Genomic DNA, 16,022 nt, shown 5'->3' with positions numbered 1-16,022 from the left:
GAGAACGTTACGTTCCCATTCAGTTTGCTCACTGGTGAGAAAAAAAACATTAACGCAGGGTTACATCATGCCATTGCATAGCCATTCCCTGTTAGTAGCATGGACTTGCCACTGAACTGCTGCCACAAGAAGCTAAGCCTAGCCTAAATGAGACAAAAAGAAAGCTGGACTTAAGAAGCCACAGAAGCTATCCACGAAGCTATCAATTTAATTTGATTTTACAGGGGAAAAGGCTTGTGAGGAGAGATCTGCAATACCAGGGAATGGATGCTGATGAATGTTTTGGGTGGGATTTACCCTACCTAACTTCAGATGCCCCAAAATTAGCTTTCTCAATCTGAATGAGTCAATCTAGGCTCCTATGTAATCTATGGATGCTAAAATATGCAAGATAATTGCCATCTGGAAGTTCCTATTTCAGTTACCAGTGAGAGAGCCAGCTTAGACAACCAGCTCTTAGACCCTTACTTTGGGTGAGATGATCTCCCGTTTTCAAGCATACAGAGCAACCAGAAGAAAAGAAAGAATGACGCCTGGGAGAGGGAGGTGCACTGAAACATCTAATCATTGATTCGGAGATGGAAATGCACATGGCACGCCACCAAGCACCCCAGTCGGCAAAGACTCTTCAGGCTTGACCCATGGTCCATCGTGCCCAGCGCCTCGTCTCAACAACGGTCAGTGCCGCTTGCACCTGAACTCTTGAAACCCTCAAATGCAACAGTACAGAATAATCTGCTCACAGAGGAGAAGTTTTCTCCAAATCCTTGTCAGTTCGTAGCTAGTATTTTCTCTGAAACATGATTTCTAGCCTATAAATGTCGAGAATTCATGGGTGTTCTATGGCTCTTCTTACCGCATGGAAAGGCCCATTTTTTTCCTGGCAGTGAGTTCCAGTTGCTGTGGATTTCATGCTCTTATCCTTAAAAATTCCCATTTGTTAAGTTTACTGGATATCTCCTTAATTGTGGAAAAGACAAATAAGAATACCTTATTTCCATTCTCTTAAATAATTAGGCCGGTAGCAGCTCCTGACACAGAGCCCTGTGCAATGCTGTTATCCAGAGTCTAGGATCTGATTTCATTCTCACAGACTCTGGGCACGTGATCAAAATAATGGAGTTGCTGGGTTGAACAGGAGGCGTTTTCCCTGAGCCTCCATTCACCCACATATTAAAGGCTTCTCCCTTGAATGATGGGGTGCTTTCTTCACAGTTTAGATGATGAGGCTGGGGCTGTTACAGCTTAGGGACCACATGAACATTGGTGGTAAGTGGTAAACCACTCACTTTGTAGTGAGGACACAGCTTACATCACTGGTGGCTGGTGAGAGCCTTCCATAATCCCCCTGGGCCCACAGAGACAAATTCTCCTGTAATTCACTGGGAAAGCATTACAGAGGAGCTCAGGCCATGGGATATGCCCTGAGATGCCCAAGTGACACAGGCAAGCTCAGCACAAATGAGGACGAGCATCTCTAGCAGGATTCTGCACAGGGGTCTTCAGGCCCAGCAAGGCCAACCCATAGCTCGGACATGGTCAATAATCTAAGTGAACTCTGCAGTGACGATGTACCCAGAGAAAAGGAGAACGTAGCACCAGCTTGAGAACAGCAGCGACGGGAAACCATGCTGAGAAGCACAACAGGAAAACAGACTTGACTCTACTCCACTTTGGAGACTGGAGATCCCAACTGGAGATCCCAAAGGCAGGCAGGAGTCATTGTGCTAAGTGCTGTATTCACAAAAAAGTACAAAGTCATTGCTCCAACACCTCTCTGTCGAAAGTGGCTGCAAGGCAGTTAGCTTTCTTTTGTACAGCCTAAGTGAGAATGGACACAGGATCTCCCTGCCCATTTCTTTGCATTGAATAGCGAGGTCAATGAGAACGTCTCTTTTAGCGACAGCTGATAAAAAATAAAGCTGGGTCCTTACGAAGAATTCAAAAGCGGCTGTTCTTCACTGAGCACAGCCTGTGATTCAGTTAACATTGCTGTTGTTTCCCACTTGCCAGGCAGATAAACCTTTGTTCTGCTGAGATGAAAAATACTTTGGATCCTCCTCTTCCTTAGTCTGTATCAGATCCTTGGTTTGATGAAGGAATGTGCCATGGCTGAGCCTCAAACAGTGGAGATGCTAGAAGAAGGAGAAAAAACATAAGAATCAGATAAATTTAGTCAGAGAATTCAATTCTAAAGATATTTAGGTACTTAGCCAATCCTTGGGATTTCAGTGGCATTTAATACTGCAAATGCTTTTACAAAACTGGACTGGATGGAAGGACTATGTCCATTCATCATCTCATTACAGAGAAAATAATCATGTCAAAACCTCTTAAATCTTCCTGCCCACCCTTCTGACATTCTGCAAATGCAGCCTGGTAAAGCCCAGCTGGAACAATACCCCAAGCTGGCAAGTTTACCTTGGGAAAAGCCCAGCAGAGGTCCAGGAGAGGTCGCTGGAGGAATTAAGAGAAGATTTGTTTTCCACTGATACAAAAAAATGTATAGTTTTGCCTAGCAAATTGCCCCTAATCCAAATGCAGTCCCTCAGAGATAATTCACCTTGGTAATTTTTGTATCACAGCGATGGTGTTTGTAGGTAGCTTGTAGGTTTGTCTGAGGGCCTGGTGCCCACTATCCAAAGCCCTGCCCTTGGGCACACGTTTTAAATTTCTATCAGCTGGATCAGTTCTGCCGCTAGCTCCATCCTGGCAGGGGTTCAGCATACCCCTACCTGGCCCCTAATGAAGACACTGAGTGTGGCAGAGTCAGAAGGGACCTTGCAGGTCTCCACGTGCTCTACCATCCTCCATGCCTGTGGAATCAGGAATAATTACTGGGCAGCACCAGTAGCACCAGTAGGAGCTCCCCTTACTTCATCCCCTACTTCCTCTTTGACAATGCTAAACTGCCTCTAAACATCTAAACAGGGGTTCATCTTACTCATTCCAGCACTTTTCCCAATGTGTTATCCCTGGTCTGTGTTTAAATCCTTTCCTCTGTCTCCCACAGAAGGATTTGTGATCAGTCATTTGCACTGCGGGTTCTCCTCATGGGGGCTGGCCTATGCACCTGCTAATAATGCTAGAAGCTGGGAAAATCCAAAGAGATGATCCTGCAGGTCTCCGCATGCTCTATTATGCTCCTCCTAGATGGTATCATTAATAATTACTGAACAGCCACTGCCCTGTAGGAGCTGCCCTCCCTCTACCCCTGTGCGACAGCATCACATCAGATGTCTTTTTTCCTTTGTTCACTCCAGGTTCTTTATCCACTACCCTTGTTGGTCTACTAAAAAATACCTGGGGTCCCAAATTTCAATCCCTACCTGGACAACTCCCTTGTGAACTATCAGGACTTTCACCAAAACCTGCAAAAGTGTTGAGCACTTCTGAGAGATACAAAATGTTTTCCCAGCAAGCTACATACATCAAGGACCTTCGGGAGATGCTGGGTGTACCAAGAGGTCAGGTCTTAAGGAAAAGCTGCCCAAGTCAGCCCTGGACTGAAATGGCATGAAATTACTTTTAACGATGTCAGTATGCCTCCGTATTTTTGGAAGGCACTCACATATCTGCTGCTTTCTCAGCTGCTCTGAAAGTTGTTTTCTAATTTGCTGAATAACCTTGTCCCAGCCCAACCATACCAGTTCCTCATGGCATCCATCCAGGGTCTGGAGGAGTCAATGGACTTTGGACTGAGCCCACTGTGACTTATGCACCTAAGATTCCTTGCTCTGCCATTGAATATTAGTGAGCTAAACTCATGGTGAAGCCCATGCCAGTGTTCAATACTAGAATGATGGCTGTGACAGACAGGTGGATCTAGTAATTGCCAGATTTGAAATCTTTGGCCATATGTTCACTTTCAAGGCAGCAAAACATGCTCATTTGTATTCCTACCATCCAGAATGTCTGCCTTCTCCTTTGCTTACAAGAATATACTGACAACACCTTCTCCTTCCCTCTCTGCACTAAGATGGATAGCTGAAACCTCTACAGTAGCTTCCAAGTGGGACAGGAGAGCATACTAACATGGACACCTGGTGATCGTCCTTGCGACGTCTTTTTTTCCTCTTTCACGCCGCTTTGGCACTGGAGCTTGAACAGGCGCTGGTCGTATCCCAGCATTCCACTGGGGGCTTTGGACTAGGGTCTTCACTGCTGCTTTGGTGAGCAGGTTTCCAGCTGACTGGTGAGTGGCCCAACTGGGACGAACTGGTGTTTTTGGAATAGATTCAAGATCTGCCGAAAGTGACAGCTAGGAAGAGAAGGCAATAAGTATCACATTATCCTAACAGCCCCAGAGGAACTGAAAATGTTGGAGCCCTTTGAGACCTTTAATCTATAAATGATATCCCTAAATGATGATATGAGCATTATTTTGTATTATTGCACCTGGGCTCTAAGTTAACCTTAAAGACAAAAGAACCCAATTGGGATTTGATGCTAGCAAGTCCAAACCCTCATTAATTGACTCTTCACATCAACTCACAAGTCAATGCACAAATTCTCCCCTATGCCCATGGTTCCAACCCGTCCCAGTCCTGCTTACTCTTTGAAGTCTCGCAGTGCAAAGGATGAAGTTTATATTAACATATTGTTCAATGACCATTTTCCAACCAGTATAAAAGTTGAGCAGAAAAATATCTTAGCAACACAGTGATTGTTCATTCCTTGAAAAAGGTCCTAATTATTTAAAACGCGCAGGGTAAGATGCTGCAGACCAACAACCTTGGCTTTTTTTAACTGATACAAATTACTTGCTAAGAATAATGAACAAACACTGCAGAACGAAAGGATTTACATAGAAACTCATTAAGAAGCAACAAGGGCAGATAAGTCTGATGTGAAACTAGTGCCCACAGCAACACGGCTGTGCAGAAAAGTCAATGCTGTTTTGCAGTTGCTGCCCGCCTGTTTCCCCTTTCCATTAACGAATTGGCAGCAGTGGTAGATATATAACGCTTCATGCCTAATTGTCTAGCTATAAATACGCAATCCAGCAACTGCTGAATATTAACCTAAAGAAAGGCCAGTGCTTATACAGCTATCTCAGATGACCCAGGTTCTTAGCAGTACTTGATGTGTAAGGGAGATGGCGTGTAGTTTTTCTGTCCTAGTGAGAAAAGCGCAATAGCACAGAAGTAGTAGTTGCAGCACAGCTCTGACTGTACCTTGCTTTTCTGCTCCTGTGTCTTTGGTGATTCGGCTTTAGAGTGCATGGGGACAGACAGGCAAAGAGTAATAAAGCACAAAGCCAGGCTATGCCTTTAAAATTAGAGTCACATATATAAGCTGAGCTTGAATTTGCAAACATTATCCTGAGTCATTTTCACTTTCAGGAGCAGTCCCATGAAGTTGAATAGAATTTCTTGTGTGAATAAGTAAAATTCAAAATAAGCTTTGCAGAATATAGGTGGTGTAAATGCACACTGCACAGAAAGATGTTGTTTAGGGAGTACTGAAAATAAGTCAGTAATTCAAGAACAGCTGTGAAGGTGGAGCAGTCTCTCAAACAGCAACAAGCAGACAGCAGAAAGGCAAAACCAGCCCGTGATCACTGACATTGCAGCAATTGAAAAGCCGTCAAAAGCACCAATCTGCAGAATTTTCACCTTCCTAATAAAGTATCTGGGAATTTTGACATTTGGGAAGTTTTGGCATGAGGCTGCCTGTTTTGCTGAAGAGCTGCAGAAGACTCCTTATTGGAAGTCATCAGGGAAGGGCCCCTCACTGCGTAAGGGACACTAACGTGGCCATACTGATGCCTGGGAAAGGACCTGTAGGGCCAGAGCCGAGGAATCGCAGCAGAGCTCCAGGTCAGAAAGAACAGGAGGGCTGAAACAGCGGCCCAAAACACTGGGATTGGGCTTCCATTTCCAGCCCAGCCTGGTAAAATTTTGGAAAAGTCACCGAATCCATTCCACTCTTCGCTTTCCTTTATACAGTACTGGGACAATAGCTGCTGAAGGCAATGTAAGCGTCTAGGTGGCATAGGACAACCCATAAAGCCTTGATCCAACAAAGTGCTTAAAGAGATGGTTAACACCGAAACTTAGTCATATCCTTAAAGTTAGGCGTTTCCCTCAATACAGACCAAGGCGATGGCACCTTTCTCCTGAAAAAAAGCCTCATTCACTGCTGAGCTGCATCTATTACAGGAACTTGACTGAGTTCAGTGGAGATAACACAATATAAAACTGGAGTAACAAATGGGTTAATCAGTTTTGAAGATTTGGTAGACAAAAAAACGTGAATAAAGCGGGTATTCCCACTCCACTGTGGAGACATGGGGATTGCATGTGCATTTGTAAAGAAGGAATGTGGCCCTTCATTCAGAGATCTAATTTACTTTAATTTATTGTAATTTACTAGTTATTGTAATTTACCTAATTTACTTTAATTTATTGTAAATTAAACGTGAGTCTTGTCATGTTTTCTGCCACTGTTTGCATGATTACTAATAAACTCCAAAACCCCACAAGTTTACTAGGAGGAAAACTGATTCACCATATGCCAACCTGGAGCCAGTGGATGTAATTCCAGGAGTTAGGTCGCAACCATAATTACTTTTTTCTTCTATTTTGGTGTTCAGCGTGTGTTGTTTAGCCTCCTGCTCTTGGAACTCTGCATAATAGCCCTTTACACATCTTCATTGTTGGCTGTAATATACTTTATTCTCATCTACTTGGATCATTGATCTATTCCTTTGGCAGCTTCATTTTAATATGACTTGATGTTTGCTTGCTTGGGGCACTTATTCTTTCAACATATTTCATTCTTCTTCCAAGGATTTACTAAAAGACTTGAGCATTAAGCCTCTTTATTTGTACTTGATTAAATATGAGTTTTCAGCTGGTCTTCATTTCAACAGGATTCCTCAGCACTACCTTTACAATAAATGGAGATTAACTTGGGATAATTTCTAATTAGTTATATATATTCTTTTTTCTGTGCATCATCCTATATTTACCTTTATTGTCATGTAGTGTTGTAATCAGCAATGGCCAGCATGACAGCAGGGTTATAACTTGGGATTACATGGAGAATAAGACAGGCATCTCTGTTACTGAAACTGGGACAACTCTGAACTCGAGGGAAATACAAGGACATTTTCAGTGTAAAGGTCTGGGAAAGAGTGACACAGTACGTACCTGCGCCTCAACCCTGCACTGCTGCAGTTTCTAGCAAAAACTCCCACTGATGCTATATAGGAGGGTTTTGACTTCACACTGGGAGCCAAACTGGGTGCTTGTGCCTTCCTGATTGCGAGTTGCAGGTTAAGTAACTTAGAAGACCACATCATTTTCCTAAAGTCTGGGGAAAGAAAACCAAAGTCACCTCTTTCTACCCTGAACTAAGAATCTTTCACTTCTGTACTGACAATAAAAACAGCTTTAAATTTGAAACAAGAAGCCACAGCGGAATGAAACTCTGTAAGGGCTCTCTGATCTACGGGCTACTGAGGAAGCCATTGGAGAATGGAAATCGTAAGACACAGGCTGAATAACTCTAATTATATTTTCTGTTCTTTAACACTGACTGACTCTATTTCCTTGCAAACAGGCTGTATTTGGGTCAGGAGAATGCCTCTCAGTCTCAGGAGAGAATGCCTCTCTTTTATGTACACCTTTTTTAGCTCAACTCACATGTGTTCCCTGCCTTTCATCAGTTAGGAAACACATTCCCAGTTGGCAAAAAAACCCCAATACGCTTGTAAGTACCTCCTTCTTCTGGCAGTTATTTGTTGCTATACCTACAAAAGCTGAGACCCATGATGCTTTCTGGAAACCTGGCTTCCCTGAACTGCTTTCATGTGAGGATGCCCTACTTTACCAGTGATGAGTGCGATGAATCCGCAGCATTAAGACCTAAGGGCTGCTTGCTCCGGCTTGGTGCGATGAACAAAGTATAAATTGACATCAAACTACAATGATCAAAAGTTGTGAGCACAGAAGAGCAGCTTTAGGGAAAGATTCGAGTGTCATAAGAGAATTGATCCAGTGGTTTGTGAAGCATGGAAACTGGCCGTCAGGATACTGTGCAGTAAGCACAGCGAAGGAGGAGCAGATAACAAAAATCAGTGTCCACACACACACAGTCCTTTCCCAACTAAGGCAGATGGACTATATCCAGGTTGCAACGAGAGACTGCCCCCGGAGCAGCCTGACACGGTGTGCTTGGTGTCCTGCTTATAGCCCTCCTGGCTAGACATCTCCCTCGGGGACAGGCAGCAAACGTGCCTGGCAGCCTGTTGAGAGCCAGGAGCAGAGCTGCACAGTTACCTAAGTCAAGTAAATGCTCCGAGCTAAAATGTTGCTGGGAGTAGCTGACGCTGGGCCCTGGCTGATATAATCCCACCCCGGTGCTACCTACCAGTGATTTTGCCTTCCGGAGCTTATAAGGTCCACGGGCTGGTTTCTTTTTCTTCTCAGCCGCCTGCCGGCTGAGGTCTGGGGTCTCCCCTCCTCCTTTCCTTCTCCTACAGAATGGAACAGAACGGCATTAACAAGTGCGATGGAGTTGGTTCCCTGAGGTTGAGAAGAAGAAAATCCCTTATGATACGCCACCCAAAAAGACACGGTTTAAGCTAACACGTTTTAGTTTGCATTGGGAGCAGACCAAGAGCACGCAATCACTTACTGTGGCTCAGAGGAGGGCAGTAACTTGTTATTTTTTAAGTCACTATAACCTCACTGCACTCAAACACATGCCCTTAGCTTGAGGCTTACTCATTTAAGCTAAAACGACATAACCAGCTTTACATCAACTTAAGGGAATTCACAGAAAGGCAGGTACCCGTTCAACGAAATCTATTTGAGAATTTTTAGTTCAATCGGTGTAACTTGCAACGTAAATAAGGCTAGAGGACTGCCCTTGCAATAAGTTAATTATTCATCGTTTTTACAGCCAAATACTTTTTCTTGCATATGTATATGTATATACATTTGCATGCAGCTATTATTAAAGTCAATATAATTAACTGGCAGAACAGGAATATTCCGGAGCGTGAAAATAGGTGAAGTACACTGGAATATGGCCTGCTGACATGTCATACCAATATCAGGTGCAAAAACAGTGCTGTGAGAAAGCTATTTTTAAAAACTCAGACAGGTTCATAAACACATTTGCTCTGAAAGTGTTTATTCCCCTTCCACATTCAAATTCTGCAAATAACTTCACAGGTAGCTTTACAAAAGCAGTAAATTTAAAGCAGGAATTCAGTGTGCTCATCTACCAGCTCCATCACCAGCACTTCTGGTCTCCTGGAAGGCATGCTAAAACGCCCATTATGAATGCAAAATCATCAATATAGGGGATAGAAACTGACTCTAAAAGTAGCATTCATCCTACAAAGAAACAGGGCCACACGCATAACATCCCCCAAATCACCCAACACCCTTATATATCTGTTATTCTGTAGTCCCACACCAGCTGCCGATCAAGAACCACAAAGACGAATCAGACGCATTATTTCAAATAGCAAACTGGGGAAAATTGCGACCTGTTTATAAACACTTCACTAATAGCCAAGAGAGAAAATTTGATCCAAAATATTATAGGGAATGATATGGTCACCTCTAGACAGAACACAGTCCTTTCTGCCAGAAAGGGTTGCCGTAAGGAAGGATCTCCACTGGTTACAACTGGGAGTGTTGTACCAGCCTGGGGGGTGGTTCTGACTCTGCTCCTCAGAGGCCAGTGACAGCACTGACATAAGCCTGTTCATTCAGAAAACTAAAAAATGGAAGTATTTATGAAGAGAAAAAACACGGATGCCCTGTCAAACCAGTGCTTGTGGTTGTAAATTCAAATTTAACCTCAAAGCGCTCTACAGCCGTATGCTAATGTGCACAGGCATGGCGTCGAGCATCCCTCTGCAGCAGGTCATCACCGTATCCCACTTCAAGGTCAGGAAAACGCACGCGGGGAGGATGAGTTTCTCCAGGCTGTGGAGGAAGACGGCGTCGCAGCTGAGATGAGAACGGCAGGTCTCCCACTCCCAGGGCTGAACTCGGTGTTTCTCACCCTGCTTTTCTCTCATGAGGGATGTTCTGAATTCCCGCAAGCCAACCAGGCAAGGAGCACTGAACTGGCTCTTCGGAAACACGAAAAGCAAGAGGCAAGCGTCAGGCTTCAGAAGAACAGCGAAACATGATGCCCTTCTCACGTACGCCATCCCCTTTCTGTAAGAAACTGGGCCTAGGCTGCTGACAGAACAATTACGGAAAGTAATTATTTTCTCGTTGGGTAAACACACCAGCACAGTATGCAACTATGTCCATAAATTATCTAACCGAATTAGGGCTGGCTTCCAGAAGCCAGAACTGGTTGCAGCGGGGGGAAGGAGCTTTCATTTTGTTGCCATGAGAAGGAGCAGGGCTCTTCCTTGAGGCACAAGGACACAGGCTTGGCGGGGATCCAATGCGCGAATCAGAATTCTTTATCCATGATAAAGTGGGAGGCAAATCTGTTGATTTATTGGCAACGAGCAGCACAAACGCCAGATGCCTCCCAGCAGAACCGTGCACGCACGGATCGAAAGAAACGCCCCTCCCGTTCCTTTCCAGGCAGGCTGCAGTCCCAGCGAGCCCAGGGAAAATTTGCTAATTTGTTCCATATTTTAGATAAAAAGGTTTCATTTCACCTTTGTAATATTGCGTTGCATCCCAGAACAGACAAATTCATCCTCGTTGGTCTCTGTTTTCTTAGTATATAAAGGAAAAACTACCTGGACAGATCAGGCAGAAAACAAAACAGAGCTAAGTGAAATCGCCCTCATGATAAATTGCACAGATACATAGAGCAATGCTGCAAGTCATAGCTATAATTCTAGCATGGGATTTTGATAACCCCTTCCAGGCAATTCGTAATTCAACCCCTGCCTGCATCTCTTCTCTCCTGTGCCTCCTCTGCACTCCCTCGACTATGCATCTGCTCGTTGCTCTTCTTAATTTCACTGCTCAGTGACTATGACGCTTCTTCCACGTTATCGCACCTAAATCAAACAGCCCCTTTGGCTAAGGAAGGATAAGTTCTCCCCTATGGCTTCACAGCAGTGCAGCTTTGGTACCGCTGAGGAAGGGAGCATATTAGCTACTGATTCCTCTGAAAAGACCAACATGGAAACAGATGACAACTCTACCCTTTAAATGACATTTAGGCTGCAGAGTTAACACCATGTTATGATGAATGGGAGTGTTCCCACCTCTCCTTGGCCTAGGGAAGTATAGCGCGAGGTCCTGCAAAGGGAAGATTTTGACAAAGTGCAAGAGCTAGGAAAAACTTCATTTTTTTGGTTACCTCTTAAATTCTGCAGAATTTAACCCGACATTAGGCAGATTAACTTTGATTCAAAGAAGCAGCCAGTGACTAGTCTTACACATTGCTTTGATGATGGCGTCAGGTATTCCTTTGATGTAATCCTGTTTATTCGCAAAGAATTTTCGACAAGTCCCGTTTTCTTCAACACAGCAGAAGTCAAACAGAAAAAAAATGGTTTCTCTGCTCACAGCCTGCCAGTCAACCCGCTGGCCTACAAGTGCTGTCTCCAGACCTCCCCTCTCAGCCACCGCTTTGGCTTTCTGCTGCTTCTCTGGTAGTTCTGCTGCATCCTTTTGCACGCGCTCAGGATGTGCAACAAGAAAATTCCTGTTCCTCTTTATACGCATTCGCACCGCAACAAACCTCATTTGCCCCTCCAGACTGCAAAACACTGTGTTTTGGGAAATCACTCCTATTGTTTTAGGAATCTCATTTTATACAGATTTCATTGCTTTTGACATTTATTTTACAGGAACAGCCGATGTTATGCCCTTGAGCTCCAAGAATTCATCTGACCTGAAGAATTGCTATACCTAAAACAGCCTAGGGGGGCAGAGACTTTTATCTTGGTTCTCTGTTCTACTTTGCAATCCCATACACCGGTCGGTCACGGTCCGTCTAAGCCGGTAGGTTGGAGTAAGATAAAACAGCTTGCACAGCGTTCACGTTTGCCTCCCTAGCCCAATCGATGAGATACTCCTTCACGGCTGGCTGAGCACGGCCTTCATCCCCAGGTCAAAACAAAGCTTGGCACCACAGAGGGGCACTCTGACCACCTCGTCCTTGCGTTACCGTCGATACGCAACCTGGGTCTGCCCACGCCGCCCATCAGCTGCCGCCGCCACCACCTCCACCAAGAGCTTGCAGGGGAGGGAAGACACCACGCGGAGCCTTAGCAGGAGGAGTTGTGGGACGAGGCTGCAGAAGGGGCTCTGTCAACCACGTATCCGCAGAAGAGAAGCGCCAGAATATTGTTTTATGAGTGGGAAGTTGTGTCGGCACCTGAAACGGCACACCTGCGCCGCTGCACAACAGTGAGAGTCATTACGGAGGAGACTGCACGCTAGCAATTACTTTCAGCTTAAGTGATATTAAAAGGAGAGCCTTGATAAATGAGGAAATCTCATTTCTCTCCTTGTAATAATCCTCTGTAATTACAGATAAATGCCGGATTTGCTAGAACACTGTGCATTAAAATGGTCTCAATTGCACAAATGGATAGAGGTTCAAATCTCACTTAGGAGAAGAAAACACAGTCAGTGTGCTTCCTGTAGCATTAGCAGCTCAGAATCATTTGCTTCTGGTTGCCACTGCATCTACAGCTCAACACTGGAACATGCGACTTTTAAACTCTTCAAACAGCTTGTCCCATTTTCCACACTGGGTCGTGGCCAGCACAATGGAACCCTAAACCCAAGAGAAACCTTTGCAAGCCACTATATAGAAACATTTAGCACAACTAAAAATATTATCAGGGCATCTATTTGCAACAAGAAGCATTGCATTAAAATGCTTAGTTAAAAGCCTCAGTGAGCTCTGCAAAAAATGGTGCTAGAGTCAGGAAATATACCACAGAAAGAGGGTGAGGTAGAAACTGGAAAGCTCTTTGAAGTGATGCAGCATCCTAGTCCTAGGGGACGCGGATTAAAAATGATTCATAAAAGGCTTTTGCTCAGACGCTGGAAACTCTGTGGAACACCCCAGAGGAGTGGTGGGTCCAGCAAAGTTAATCACACTGAGAAAGAACCCATGTGAGCACAACACTGCTTAGCCCAAATAATCACTAGGCTGGGGCAATTCATGGGTTGAATGTTCCTGTGCACAGGGCTAATCTCAGCTCTATCAGTTACTTACTTAAAGTACAGTTTGGATGCTGTCACTGTGGCTTAACTGGTTCCCAAGGTTTTTGCTGGCACAGTGAAAAGGGATGAATATCTTCTCTGCACACGCAGTAGGGTGAGAATCTGTGCAGCCCTTTGCACAGGGACGAGGCAATGGTCAAGCTAATAACACATTACCTTTTCACCAGATTCAGATTAATGATGAAACTGGTGAAAAAATCTGAGATTCTGAAAATATCTGATGCCAGATGTGTCAAAGGAAAACATGGGACGGTCCTAACACAATTTGATGTGCAAAACTATACAAGACAAAAGGAATGTCTTTCTTGTGCCAGTTGCTGACCAGATAATTCTGGGAGCCAAAGAACTAATGGATCTAGGCAGTCTACCTCAGCTAGTCTAGCTACAAGTACTATTCATTACTTAAATATTATGTAGCATATATACACTATACACACATATACAGTCTCACACCTGCACCCCCATTCTAAATCTCTTTTCAGCCAGAAGATCCTTGAGGAACCAATATAATTATGTTTCATCAAAATTAATTCATTTTTCCTCTTTTGGGCAGAAACTGCAGAATCCTCCCAACTTTGCAGCTGTATTTAAAAACTCTTGAACAAACTGTTGTCCTGATTCTTCCCGTTAGAGCTATATAACTTGACCAAGAGTTACAGCATATTTTATAGGCAGACACTAACAAGCTCTGCCATGCTCTGAGCTGAAAGGACACAAAGTAGGGCAGCTGCAATTAGAACAGCACCAAGATCAATCCAAGAAAGCCCTCAGAGCAGCAAAGTGTGCTAACTTGGTTTTGAAACCAGGCTGCTGAAAATATAAAGCTTCCAGGCAGCTTGGAGCAGAGGCAGTGAGCTTGCTAAGGACACAGACATGCCCCATGTCACAGAAAATGCAAAAGGGAAGAGACTCTTACGCCTGCCTAGCCTGTTCGATGGGATCATAGTTGTCGAGGTAGTTGAATCGGATGGTGTCCGTAGGATGTCTGTCTGATGAACGCCATGGTGGGAGCTCTTTTTTCTCCTTGTCTCTCCTCTTTCCTAGCACAGAAGCTGATCGCAAAGCTGACGAAAGAGAAAGTTTTGCCTCTGGGACGTTGCTCCTTACTGGTTGCACATCAATAACTACAAACTCGTCCTTTGGAGGGGTCTAATAAGAGAGAGGAAGAGAAGAAAATACATTTTAGTCTTTAACGAAGTGGTATTCATGTTGCCTGACTTTAGTCTTCAAAGAATTGGGTATTTAACTCAAAATTAGTTTCTTCAGGCCCCAGAAGACAGAAATAGGCACCCTGACAGTGCAATTCATTGCCCATGTCCCAAATGCTGCATCAAGATGATCTGTTCTGCTTTCTGGATGCATTGGCTTCTCTCCTTTGACTACAGAGTGAGCCTGCGGGGATTGGTTAGAATTAGAGATATGAGTTTTAAATGTCTAATGGAGGCCAGAAGAATCCCACCTTCATAGCCTCTGAACCAGGCATCAGTATCAATGAATCTCAGAAGAAAGCCATGACTATTGAGTAATGCTCCACCTCCAAAAAATGGCCCTGCCAGCTTTGAAGAAGACAGAAAGAGACAACACTAACGGCTTATAACGGGCTGACTGTGTGCTTTTTTTTCATTCCACAAGCTAGACTGACTCTGAAACTTCAGCGGGGGTGATGTAGGGTGCCCCATTTCTGCTTATCAGAGGACCTAATAGATGGAGGTGGGCTATCACATGTCTGGAAGCTAGGAAAGAAGAGAGGGCAACAGCCTTGAATGCTGGAGTGGGAAACTTGGAGAATTACTCCAGAGGACACTGAGAGGATAGGAGGAAAGGGAGATCTTGGGATGGCTTCTCTCCCAACCAGGAAGGTTTTTGCTTCTCCCCTGCCGTGGATGGATGAAAGGGAAGCAGTGCTCATGGCAACACATGATTTTAGATTCTGATTTAAAATTATATATCTTCTATTTTACTAGCGCAAGATTATAGAAAGATAAAGAGATAAAGGGCTTATAAACCCTACCAGCCCAGAGTTTTCCCGCTGGCATCAAATATCTCCAGAGGTGGTAGCTATATACCTTTGGTCTTGTAACACGCAGCTCTTTCACCATCTCAATGTAATGTTTCTTCCAGATTCCTTGCTCAAAGGGGGTTGGAGAGAAGTTGATGCACCAGCCAAAACGCAGGCACTTCAGCATCCAGAGCTGATCCAGTTCAGACAGGTACTTCCAGTGCCAGCTCACCTGCAGATGCCCAGGAAACTAGGTATAAGAGTAGAGCAAAATCTTGGGGTTTCAAGCATCCAAAATGATAACGATGGGCTAGAGACCATCTCCTGTTGATGCAGCTCCCCTTCGTGCTTAAAACTAGCACAATTCTTCAGCACTGCTTATGCACCATTTAAACCCAAATTCAAGGTCTTCATGAGCAGTGGTCTGTGCCTAAATATTGGCTCTCTCCAGTGCAGTGAATTCCTCCAAAAATTACTGTCCTAGAGGACAGATTCCAGTCTGTTTGAAGTAACTCCCTCATTTCTACTCAGTGAGCATACATCAGTCTGAAGGAAACCTTTATGAGCTACCCCTGACAAAACCAGCAATAATAAACCCCCCAACTCTGACAGACCCGTTCTCAATGTTTTCTCTACCCTCACGTTTGCTGTTATACTCCATCGTGCAGCCACCTTGCATGCAGTGCTTCTTCCAGCCTAAGGGCAAACACTATTATTTGCACAGCCATGCTTATAAAAGCAGCTATCCAACGATATGACACAAGTAGCGCTGTAAAGACCTTTCCATCTAAGTAAGTCATTTCCTAACCTGTCTTCTCCCTGCCTGTGAATGA

The 16,022-nt window shown here is 44.4% G+C and overlaps 1 protein-coding gene across 1 annotated transcript in view; it reads right to left on the bottom strand.

Annotated features, from left to right (window-relative positions):
* Positions 1-1,752: 1,752 nt before the first annotated feature.
* FBXO16 (F-box protein 16) overlaps positions 1,753-16,022 on the bottom strand; it is a 37,471-nt gene continuing 23,201 nt past the window's right edge. The window contains exons 5-9 of the mRNA XM_067294869.1: positions 15,257-15,421; positions 14,107-14,339; positions 8,380-8,485; positions 4,036-4,261; positions 1,753-2,135 (exon numbers count right to left, since the gene is read on the bottom strand). Of these exons, the coding sequence (XP_067150970.1) occupies positions 2,068-2,135; positions 4,036-4,261; positions 8,380-8,485; positions 14,107-14,339; positions 15,257-15,421 (798 nt within the window). The 3' untranslated portion in view covers positions 1,753-2,067. The remainder of the gene's footprint in view (positions 2,136-4,035; positions 4,262-8,379; positions 8,486-14,106; positions 14,340-15,256; positions 15,422-16,022) is intronic.

The sequence above is a fragment of the Apteryx mantelli genome, chromosome 3 (assembly GCF_036417845.1).
Source record: "Apteryx mantelli isolate bAptMan1 chromosome 3, bAptMan1.hap1, whole genome shotgun sequence".
Classification (NCBI taxonomy): domain Eukaryota; kingdom Metazoa; phylum Chordata; class Aves; order Apterygiformes; family Apterygidae; genus Apteryx; species Apteryx mantelli.
The sequence above is the reverse complement of the archived record's forward strand: the minus strand, read 5'-3'. Positions and strand labels throughout refer to the sequence as shown.